The sequence below is a fragment of the Taudactylus pleione genome, unplaced genomic scaffold (assembly GCF_031769625.1).
Source record: "Taudactylus pleione unplaced genomic scaffold, aTauple2 ptg000642l, whole genome shotgun sequence".
Classification (NCBI taxonomy): Eukaryota; Metazoa; Chordata; class Amphibia; order Anura; family Myobatrachidae; genus Taudactylus; species Taudactylus pleione.
The window spans coordinates 785,247-797,625 of record NW_028285044.1 but is presented as its reverse complement, the minus strand read 5'-3'; the positions used below and the strand labels follow the sequence as shown (position 1 = coordinate 797,625).

Genomic DNA, 12,379 nt, shown 5'->3' with positions numbered 1-12,379 from the left:
AGAAGCGATGCGAGAGGGGGAGCTGGAGACACACAATAGAGTCTGGAGAGAAGTGTGGTGAAACAGAAACACAGTAGATGCACAATGTAGATAAATGCTGGATTAGTCAGTGGCTCCTTTGCCACCACCTCTGGTTGCTGCTTGGGCACGTGGGCTGGAACACAGACAGTTGGGCTCAGTAGGCCCACCTGCGAAAAACATTTATGGCAACAGCAATGAAGGTTGAGTTCAGTCGGTCCAGCAGCTGAACAGACATTGTCACCCAGTAGATCCCCAAAATAACCTCGCTCTTATTGAGGACACTCCTCAGTGCTACTGTATTACCAAATAAAGCCAAAATTTTGTATCTTGGAGTTTAAGGGAGGAGCACAGGCATCTAAATCAACTAAAAGGTCAGAGAATGAGAGGGCTTTGTGGATTTTTATTAAACAGGAATAATTATTTATAGGATTAAAAAAAATAATTTATGTACAACACGCAAATGAGGTGGCAGGGAAGCATCTCAGTCAGTAATTATAAGCTCGTCCACCCCCCAGTCTTCGTAACTGCCATCAGGAAGATAGCGTCTGATGATTATAGGGATCTTCCTTGCTCTGCGGGTAGAGAAAACAGCTTAGTGCACCTAATAACTTGATACAGATTTATTAACAAATAAAATACATACAAATAAAGCTCATATTAATACAAAATTAGCAAAGGACAATACCTCAATGTTAAAAGAACAAAACCCAGGTTAAAGTAGGTCCAATGTACCCATTTCTGATTATAAATTACTTATATTAGAGAAGGGGCATTAAAAGGATAAGAAAAAAAATGTCTGCAGATGGGGATTTTCACTGGATCCATTAGACCTCAATGTACATAAAAAGTAGTGTTTCCTTTGCCAAAAATTGTTTTCGTTCTCTTGTACATGCAGTTGTTGGAGCGAGTGAGTTGGCTGCAAATACATATATTTTTTTTTTTATATTAAACTTCAAAGTCTAAGACTTACTTGAGCTCCTTCATAGCAATAAGAAGAGGATCAGTTTCTCCTTCTAGCTCCACCATAACAGGTGCACACATTCTGGAAAGAGAGAAGAAGTAGGATAATATGAGATATGGTAAGAACTTACCCTTGTTATCTCTATTTCTACGAAGTCCAAAGGGTTCCACAGGATACCTTGGGGTATAGGTGTGACGTCAGTCATTGGGCACCAAAGAGTTAAGCTTTCAGCCTCCCAGGATGCACTAGGTCCCCCTCCTATACCCCGCCCCCGAGCCAAGGCATCTCAGTTAGTTACCAAGCCATAGGCCGGAGGAGGAGAAGGAAGAGAGAGAACAAAGATCTGGACACATACAAGAATCACATTCTCACCAGAGGGAGACGGAAAACCGGTGACCAGAGCAAGGCCCATCTGCAGCACAGGTGCGACAGGGCGGGAGTCCTGTGGTACCCTATGGACTTCGTAGAAATAGAGATAACAAGGGTAAGTTCTTACCATATCTCATATTTTCTACTTCAGGGTCCATAGGGTATCCACAGGATACCTTGGGGATGTCCCAAAGCAGTATCCTTTAAGGGAGGGGACGCTCCTGTGCAGAAAGGAGAATCCGCCGCCCGAAGGAAGCATCCTGAGAGGCGAAGGTGTCAAACCTGTAATACCTCACGAAGGTATGGACAGAGGACCACGTAGCAGCCTTGCAGATCTGGACTGCAGAGGCACCACGTCGAGCTGCCCACGAAGGACCCACAGACCTAGTGGAATGAGCCTTCACATAAGGAGGAACCGGCAGGCCTTCATGAAGATAAGCTTCAGAAATAGCCATACGGATCCAGGCTGCCAAAGTTTGCTTTGAAGCAGGCCACCCCTTTTTACGGAAGCCATAGAGGACAAACAAAGCGTCCGACTTCCTAAACGAAGAAGTGCGGTCAACATAAGTCCTTAAGGCCCGCACAACATCCAAAGAGGCCTCACCCACGGAAAGACCCGGTGAGTTAAAGGCCGGAACAACGATTTCCTCGTTAACATGAAACTGGGAAACAACTTTGGGAAGAAACTCGGGCCGAGTGCGGAGCACTGCCCTGTTCCCATGAAAAACCAAGAAAGGGGGTCTACAAGAAAGAGCCCCTAACTCAGAAACACGTCTGGCCGAAGCACGGTTTCCGAGCTTGCAACATGGTACGCACCACAGGGCTGGAAAACCCCCGGGACCTCAGCATGGCCGTCTCAACAGCCACGCCGTCAAAGACAGCCGAGTCAGGTCCGGGTGAAGACAAGGACCCTGAGACAGAAGGTCCGGTCGTAGCGGCAACCGCAGAGGACTGACCACAGACAGACCCTGAAGGTCTGAGAACCAGTGCCGTCTGGGCCACGCGGGAGCTATCAACAGGAGCGTCCCTCCTTCCTGTTTGAATTTCCGGATTACCCGTGGAAGAAGGGAGACCGGAGGGAACAGGTATGCGAACCGGAACATCCACCGGACGGACAGAGCATCCACCAGAGACGCCCCTTCGTCTCTTGTGCGAGACCCGTACACCGGCAACTTGTTGTTGTGCCGGGACGCCATGAGGTCGATCTCTGGAAGACCCCACCTGTCCACCAGCAGTTGAAAAACGTCCAGGTGCAGGGACCATTCCCCCGGATGAACGTCCTGGCGACTTAGAAAGTCCGCCTCCCAATTTAGCACTCCCGGAATGAAGACCGCTGATATGGCCGGAAGATTGCGCTCCGCCCAAACCAGGATCCGAGAGACCTCTACGAGAGCCGCCCGACTGCGGGTTCCTCCTTGCCTGTTTATGTAGGCCACGGTGGTAGCGTTGTCCGACTGGACCTGTACCGGGTGACCCTGGAGAAACCGATGTGCCTGCTGGAGAGCATTGAAGACCGCACGGATTTCCAAGATATTTATGGGAAGCTCCGCTTCTGTCGGCGTCCACCTGCCCTGGAACAAGTGTGGACCCAAAACCGCTCCCCAGCCCCGAGGACTGGCGTCCGTTGTCAACAGGACCCAATTTGGAACCCAGAACGGACGTCCTTTGTTGAGGTGGGTCGTCTGTAACCACCAAGCAAGGGACAGGCGAACTTCCGGGGTGAGCACAATCGTCTGGGACTTCAGAGACTGAGGCAGCCCGTTCCACTTGGACAGGATCAGGTGCTGCAGAGGTCTGGAGTGAAACTGGGCGTATTCCACCATGTCGAACACCGTCACCATGGAGCCCAGTAACCTCATCGCCGAGTGTAGGGACACCCGGCTGCTGTGCAGACAACTGCGCACCCTTGACTGTAAAGCAGAGATCTTGTCCTCCGTCACGAAGATCCTTTGCTGTCACGAGTCCAATAAGGCTCCAAGATGCAGAATCCTCCGAGCCGGGATTAGAGTGGACTTCTGCCAGTTGATTAGCCAGCCGTGCCGTTGCAGCAGTGCAATGGTCAGGTCCAAGTGGCGTAACAGGAGCTCTGGAGATCCTGCCACCAATAACAGGTCGTCCAAGTACGGCAACATGCGGACTCCCTGCAGCTGCAGAGAAGCCGCCATGACCGCCATCACCTTGGTGAAAACCCGTGGTGCTGTCGCCAGGCCAAAAGGTAACGCCTGAAACTGGAAGTGGTCGCTGCGGATTGCAAACCTGAGGAACTGTTGATGGCGCAAAAGAATAGGGACATGCAGGTAAGCGTCCTGTATGTCCAATGACACCATGTAGTCCCCAGGTTCCAGCGCCGGAATGATGGACCGTAGGGTCTCCATCTGAAACTTCGGTACCCGCAAAGACCTGTTGAGTGCTTTGAGGTTGAGAATCGGACGATACGACCCATTGGGTTTCTGTACCAAAAAAAGATTTGAATAGAAACCCTGGCCCCTCTGGGAGAATGGAACAGGCACTATAACTCCAGCCTGGAGCATAGTGTGCAATACCTTCCGCAGCTCCGTAGCCTTGTTCCGGTCTGATGGTAGACCCGTGGTGAAGAATCGACCCGGGGGTCTGTGCCGGAAGGAGAGGGCGTACCCGTGGGAGACCACCTCCAGAACCCAAGTGTCTGTCGTAGTGGTCGACCAACACTGGGCGAACTGCAGCAGGCGGCCTCCCACCCTGGGATCCCCCAAAGGGAGGCCCGGACCGTCAGGCCGCAGGCTTGTCATCTGGCTTGGGGGCCGGACGTCTGGTACTCCATGTCTGCTTCCGGGGCTTGACCGATTTCTTAGGGTCAGCCTGTCGAGGAAACGACTGTGGTTTGGGCCTGCACAGGGCCCTAGATGACCGAAAGGACGATGGTCCAGAACCAGAAGGAGCAGCGGCCGACGGGAGACAAGCCGATTTGGCTGCCGCTAGCGTGGCCACAATCTTATCCAGATCCGGACCGAAGAGAACTTCTCCGGTAAACGGCAACGCCTCCAGACCCGTTTTGGAATCTGCGTCCGCCTTCCAGGATCGCAGCCACAAGGTGCGACGAGCAGCTACCGCTGCTGAAGAAATCCTAGACACCAGAGTACTAATGTCTAGGGCCGCCTCGTTGATGTAGGTGGCCGAATCACGGAGATTGCCAATCAACTCCGCCTGTTCGGCCGGACAGTCGGAATCAAAAGAAGCCTCTAATGAATCCGCCCAGCGCTCCATCGCTCTGGCAACCCAGCAAATGGCCATAGCCGGCCGTGCTGCCCCCCCCCGCAAGGGAATAAGCGGACTTCAGGCAGATCTCCACCTTGCGGTCCGTAGCATCCTTAAGGGAGGACATGGATGGCATCGGCAATGTGGCACTACGGACAAGACGGGTCACGTGAGAATCCACCTGTGGAGGGGATTCCCACTTAGCAAAATAATTATCCGCGAACGGATAAGCCACCGCCAGGCATCTTTTGCCAGGCTGTTTCCACGCCTCCTCTAAATGGTCCACCAACTGACCCAAAAGAGGAAAGACTGTGGCATCGCCCTTCACATCTTTGAAAAAGGCATACTTATATTTAGCCGCTGGGGGAACTTCGTCCTCAATCACCAAGGCTTTGCGGACCGCCCGAATAAGTCCAGGAATATATACTTTGGACTTAGCATCAGCGTCCTTAGCATGGAGAGGTTTCTGATCGTAAGGATCCAGAATCTCCCCATCATCAGACGTCCCCTCGTCATCCTCATAAGGAGCCGACAGAGACGCCACCGGCCGTTTATACGGCCGCATCACAGACTCCCCTTGCAACACATCCGACAAGTACTGTACAGAACTCGTCAGGGAGTTAACCCAAGCTGGCTCCTGAGAAACCGGGAGCGGGGAAATAGGGAGACTGTGGGGTACCACCAATTGTCGTGGGAAACCCTGAATGGGTGACGACACCACTGACTGCTGGGATAAACCCATCGGTGTAAACGCGGGCTGCGGAGCTAACTGGCCCACTAAGGCTGTAAGCGCTTGAGCGAAACAAGCCCAGGGCGGCTCCTGTACCGGTGCAGTAACCGTAAGAGGCCGCGCCATACACAAACACTGCCGGCAGAGGCCCTCCGCGCTATCCCTCCCCCTCCGTTAACGGTACTTTACACGTAGTACACTGTAGCCGGAGGGGAAAATCACTTTCAGACATGATGGCACCACGTATGTGACCCCTCTCACCAATTATATATTTAAGAGGCGAGAGACCACCCTGCAGCACCGCACCGCAAGGGCTTAGCAGAAACAACAGGGACAGTATAAAGCTGACAGTTTAGAAAAAAAGTTACAGGCAGCAGCGCTAGCACAGTCACATACAATGCAGAGAAATAACAATTCCTGCACTAACAGCGCTGATCACTCAACTACACAGACACAGGGCCTGGTAGGACACAGCGCTGCATACACAGACCTGACCACAGCGGAGGAGAGGTATGCGGGGGGACCCAGACCACGATGCTTCCAATGCAGGCTTCCAGCAGCGTTCACCATGCTTCAGAAAAGATGGCCACCGAGGAGCAGAGAGAAGGCTGGCCTGGGGGAGGAGCGCTGACACAGGGCCAGTCAGCACAGTGCAGAGAAGGCTGTGTGCAGCGGGGGAGGCGCCGGCTGTGAGACAGGGAAGGCGCGCTCCCCTGGCATGCATTTAACCCCTGGGACGCCGCAGCGCTACCGCTCTGCTGCTGTCCGCTGTCCCAGGGGGTAGTGGAAGCGCAGGTTGGTCGCCTGGCTCCACGCTGCAGCCAGTCCCCAGGGAGCCCCCTGCCTGGGGACTTAGGACCATGTGATCAGCAGGGACCCCCTGCAGGACCTCGCTGTGATCAGCAGGGACCCCCCTTGAATCCGGCCATGGTCCGGAACATCTGGGGTCACCGCTAGCTGTGACCCCAGATGTCCACCAGCATCCCCGGATCAGTACCGGCGTTCTGGTACCGGCGCGGTGTAGGGAAGACAGCATGGACGTCAGGACTGACTGTCCATGCTGTTCATCCAAATGTGCAGCCACAGCTGCATGAAGAAAAAGCTTCAGGGGCTCTTCTAAGCCCCCCTCTAGCAGGTGCCTCCGACTACGGCCGGGCACCAAACGAAACTGAGATGCCTTGGCTCGGGGGCGGGGTATAGGAGGGGGACCTAGTGCATCCTGGGAGGCTGAAAGCTTAACTCTTTGGTGCCCAATGACTGATGTCACACCTATACCCCAAGGTATCCTGTGGATACCCTATGGACCCTGAAGTAGAAAAGGAACCCTTGTAGTTCTACATGTAAACTCTGGCAAATAAAACAATGAAGACAAAACATGGGGCACCCCCAGCATTGGCATACTCAAGCATGATGAGTAAATAGTGTAGCGTTCCCGCTAGGCTGTATGCAGTGTCCCGTGGGTGGGGAAAACGGCAGAGCAGCGGTCACCACCGGCGAATGGATGCCGGGCATATGCGCCCGGGATCCATTCACAGTGACCGCAGCGATTGTGGGCTGCCCGGCATGTCCGCAAGTGCCGGGCACGCCCCCAAGAGTGACGAAGAGGGGACACGTCAAAGATACACCCCCTTTTCATTGACCACGCCCCTTTTCCGATGCATGCAGAAGTGCCCTTGCTCTAGGTCCGGCGCCCTGCCTGCCGCCAGACCTAGAGTGAACACTATAGTGCATTTAAAATCATCTTCATTTTGCACAGACGTGAGAGGCAATTGCATGTCACTAATTAATGATAGAGTAATGGCAACAAAACTCTGGCAGGGCATGCTGGTATGTGTAGTCCCACATGTTGAATACCCCTGATCTAGACACTCAGTTTAGCAGAGTAACAATTTATCCAATTTAAGTAATACATGTGGTTATTCGAGTAAAAAAAGTTGTCATTGTATTTGAAGAGAATTTGCCTTACTGAGAAAGTAAGCACCTTATGTGAGTGAATCATATTTCAATGTATATGTTGCTAAATAAATATCAATCTTTATTTGCAGATGTTTCATTTATATGTAATTAATATATTTATGATCTGTTAAATTTTTATGTTGAATATTTTCATAATTGTAATAATTTTTTAGAGATTATTCTACACAGTACTAAGAGGAGCAGAGCATGACTAAGACCACATGGGACTCTAGGCAAGATACAAGTTGAGCAATTTGTCAAACAAATGGTGAGATGACCCTGTGGCGAGATATTTTTTTGAGCATACCACAATCAATTACCAAAGTCAGCACTGACAATATTAAGATTTTCGATAATAAAAGGATTTTCTGAACTATTCAAGTAGACCCCAATGATCATGTTTGGAGATTGTTGAGCCATTGACCTATTATTTTATAATCTACTAGGCTTAGAGGAGTTTACACAAAATTAAAATATACATTACGCCTCATCATTAAATACAGAATTCACATATGGACAGGAATGCCAAGAAGGGGGAAGAGGGAGAGCGGGTAATAATTACCCGGGACCAGGCTTGTTAGAGGGGCCTGGTGACGGCCTAGCCCAGGCCAGATGCTAAAGGGGACATTGTCACCCAGTGAGACTGCCAGAGGCACACTGTACAACAGCAAGGCAGCGGCATGACGGTTCTTAGAAATCACAGAGCCCTGCCCGCAGTAGCCAGCCCCTATGGGGAGAGACTTACTCCTAGAGTGCCCCCGTCCTAACATCCCCTCCTCCCCGATGTCATGTGGCTGCAGCCACCCTCTGTACAGCACGCGGAGATGCAACACATACTATTTTTTCACATTTTTTTTTTAGAGGGGCTGTAGCTACGCCTTCCTGGATTGGCCATGCCCCCTCTTAGTATCAGGGTCCGTGGTCACTCTCTACAGCCCTGCAAATAAGAAATTAAAATAAAAGCAATCTATGCACTTAAGCATCTGCATAGCATGGTCGCATCTGGATGTGACCACTCCAAGCTTGGCTTTCCCAGACAGGGCCTGATATGATGTGACCGTGTCAGAGGAGCTTGCCGACAGCTGCTGAGAGCTGATCTTCCAACCTCTCCTCAGTCCCCTCCTGCCAGCCAGGCTTCAGAAGGGGGAGATGTTAAAAGCATCAACCACCCGCAGCTGCAGCCTGGGCTAAGAAGGATCAGAAAAGCTGCGGCTTCCCTTCTCTCCCCAGGTCATAGTCACTGCTGGGGGGCAGCTGCGAGCCCCAGACTTGGCTGCCGACAGTGATGGCGATACAAAAATACATTCAATATTTCTTCACACTTACGCTATCTGTAGTGCTCTAGTTCCCAAAACACGTGCTCGTTCATATTTTGTCATGTAGTTAGTGGTGATGCGTTTCTGGTTCCCCTGCTGGCCTTCACCAGCAGGTAAGATGGCCACATTCTCCTGGTCTTCCTCCTCTGCATTGTACAAGTCATCAAGCCCCTCATCTTCTTCAGCATCATCAAAATAGTCTGCATCAAAACTGTAAGAAAAAATAGATTACACACACAAAATTTCTGGAAAGTTTGAATTTTCGATCTGAAAAAAGATATAAAATTCCCAGTATAGGTTTAAAGTTTTATTGTGAGCTATGGATGGACATAGGCTGACTGCTGTAAGCACAAGCCAGCTTGTCTGCACCAGTTAACAGGGAGGACTCTGAAAGGGGGATGGGATATATCACCCATGTATGATATATATTTTTAAATTGCTACAAAAGGAAAAGTGTTTTATCAGCCATCAAGACTTCCATTAAATTCACACAGCTTCAGAATATCTCGCTAGATGGTGGCGCCTTGTTTGTAGGCCATTGTTACACTGATTGACTTATTCAGGCAGTGATGTGATAGCAAATTAGATGGACAGTCATTCGGCAGTTAGGTCAAAGAACTGAATCACATGCATGGAAATCAATGTCGTCATCCAAGAACTACAAACTGCAATCATAGGATAGTTATCTATGTCATCCTAAATGATAAAAATCTAACTAGATTTATATCAATCCCTGTGATTGTTGTTTGAAAGAAACCCACATAGGTAGTCATTCCAGGTAATTCACCTAAAGCATTACTGCAAGCCAAAGGGAATCCCTCATTTGCCTTTATTATAAGCTGTAAGGTACCCCAAAGGCTCTCAGGCGCCAGTTCGTCAAAATGACAAAACTCAAGTCAGCCATGAAAATAGTAGTAGAAGTAGTACATACTAAGTTGCAAAGCAGGTGCAAACGTGGGATGGAGCCCTAATGGTGCATACACACTGTCAGATTTTTCTTCAGATCTGAACGATAGCTATTTAAAAAAATCGTTCAATCGCTCATATCTGAAGGAAAATCTGACATGTCTGAACGAGGAACGATGAGCGTTCCCGATGGTCAGATAATGACATCTGACATCTGATGTGTTTGCAGTCAGATTTGGACGATTCCATTCATTTTAATGCAGTCAAAAATCGTTCATAGTTCAAATCGTTGAAATCGTTCATCTGACAAATCTGACCGTGTGTATGCTCTCTAAGGGGTACCTTTTAGCAAGAATTTACAGTCTAGGTGGGGAGAGCACTGTTGAGACAGGAGTGTGGATGTATAGGGTTTAGTGGTATCAGCGCACGTTATGTGTGCTGATACTGCTTCTCCCCTATGTATAAATGTGGGGCTGTGTGGTAAATGACAGGGGCACTATGCACCCTTGTCATTTTCAGCTCTGCTATCTAAAAGATAGTAGCGCTGATGTGCCAGCCAATGTATGAACGGTCAGTAGCACTAAATGGGTGAAGCGGGTACTGACAAATAACACCTGTTGCCTGTCCCTTCATACATCTCCCCCAATGTGAGCTAATGGAACGCTTAATGACGATGGGACTGCAGCTGGCAGAACATTTAAAGGGAGAACAATAGGTGGGGGCCGGAAAGCAATAGCAAATAGATGGGTTTGAGAGAGTATTTAATGCTGGGTACACACTGATATATCACCCGTTCCACTGAACGGGTGATGTATCTATAGCGCATCGGCGGATGTGTACAGCAGATATGCCTGTGAACGACGTCGTTATCAGGCATATCTGACCTGCTGTGCAGCAGAAGATGGCCGATATATATCTGAAAGATACTGGATGTGTATTATGAAAATGACATCAAAGGTAGCAGACTGGAGAGACAGCTATGTTATTCACAAGGGTGACTAGCAGTGATGTGCGGTCAGGTGAGGCAGAGCCTTTCCTGTCATACTTATACATACTCCACAGTCATTATAAATAGAAGAAAAATGTATAGGAAATATTATAAATATCTTCTTTGTATTGTTCTAATCACTTTTATAGTCAAAACTCTGGAGTAAAAAAGTGTATGGCAGGTGAGGCACTGCCTCCCCGTCCTACTTTTTCCACACATCCCTGATCAAAACACACCACATTTCCAGCACTATATACTGCTGCACCTTTGTATAATGCCCACATGAACCCTCAGGTTCATATATGTATGTGTAAATCTGGTTCTGATACTAGCCAGTGCCTCCCCAGCCATTTACCTCACTGCACGCCACTGGTGACTAGGGAGGGGGCAGTGACATTAGAAGGAGTAGGTTTTAAATCGGGAGGGTTAGGGTCTCCTGGGGGGGACTTAGGGTTAGGCTAGGAGAAGTTAGGGTTAGGCTAGAAGAAGGGGGGGTTAGGCACTCCCTGGGGGAGGTTACGCACCCCCCTGGGAGTGTTAGGTTTAGGCTGCGGGGAAGAGGAGGGGTTAGGTTTAGGCACTAGGGGGTGAGGTTAGTGAGAGTGGGGTACTCACCTCCGTCGGGATCCTCACTGTCTGCTTTCCAGCGTCGGTATGACATCCACCGGGCTAACGTCCGGCAGTACATCATACAGTTTCCATCAACTATAGCTAACAGCACAGGACCTCAGCGCAGAGCAGAGGCCTAGTGAATGGGGCATAATGCTAGAATACTAATCTCAGAGGGGGATATATATATATATATGTATATATGTATTTGTCATGCAGGCAGGTCTGATGGCATGTGGTGAGGTCTGAATGGCTTGTAATGGGGGGCATCCACTAGACGATTTTATCCCTGTCCAACCTCTTAACGATTTTCCCTTGAAGTTTCCCTTGAAATATGATCTTCCACTCTGAACAATTTGCAAAGGATTTGCAAAAGATTTGCAAAGGATTTGCAAAGGATTTGCAAAAGATTTGCAAACGATTTGCAAACGATCTAACAATAAACTATGTTGTTTTAATCTGTGATTGAGAGCTTTCAGCTATAGTGGGCAGACAGTGGTTCATCGTTTGATCGTTCAGCATGAACGATGTGTAAACGATTTGTAAGCAATCAAGTGAAATTGACCTGCATGTTCAGTCGATGGAGGAGACGATCAAACGACCAGCGGGAGCGCGCATCGTACATCGTTAGAAACAATTACTGCACGATTTGCAAACGATGTTCAAACGATGTTTGAACGATTATCGAACGATTTTATCATTATCGTTCAATCGTTCAACTTTATCGTCTAGTGGATACCCCCCATGTGGGAGGTCTGTAGGGATGCAGAGACCTATGGGGGACATATGGGGAAGTCTGAGAGGTATTTGGAAGACATCAATACCGTGGAGGGAGCTTCAATGCCCGCGCTTGCTCCACCAGTCCTTACGGGGGTAATCAAGGAGGTGGGGGGGCCTGCCTTTTTAAATTCTAATGGGCCCCACGATTTCTGATGATAACCCTATGGGCGAATCACACTAATAGGCAAGTAGCTATGGGTGATACCAGCAACAGGACAGGCATGGATCTATACACAACCATAGTGCATGTGAGGGGAGCGCACTGTCCGGCATTAACCGGGTTCCCTGCGTGTGGCACACTCACTTATCCTCGTTGTCAGACATGGCGCTCCCCGCTCAATCCGGCTCTTGTCCCCGCGGTTGTAGTTTGTGACCCCCACGGGGGACAGCAGCTATGCGGCCGGTGCTGGTAGGAAACACGCCTGCCCCGGCCCGCTGTTGCTTTCCCTGCAGGAGACGGAAACACGCAACACGCAACACGCAACACGCAACACGCAACACGCAGCCCA

General features: G+C 49.7%; 1 protein-coding gene across 1 annotated transcript; it reads right to left on the bottom strand.

Annotated features, from left to right (window-relative positions):
• Window positions 1-401: 401 nt before the first annotated feature.
• POLR2F (RNA polymerase II, I and III subunit F) lies at window positions 402-12,361 on the bottom strand. Its single transcript, XM_088455066.1, has 4 exons — window positions 12,175-12,361; window positions 8,598-8,798; window positions 992-1,063; window positions 402-593 (listed from the first exon to the last, which is right to left on the bottom strand). Exons 1-4 carry the CDS (start codon window positions 12,192-12,194, stop codon window positions 503-505), a joined length of 384 nt encoding a protein of 127 aa, XP_088311192.1. The 5' UTR covers window positions 12,195-12,361; the 3' UTR covers window positions 402-502.
• Window positions 12,362-12,379: the final 18 nt, after the last annotated feature.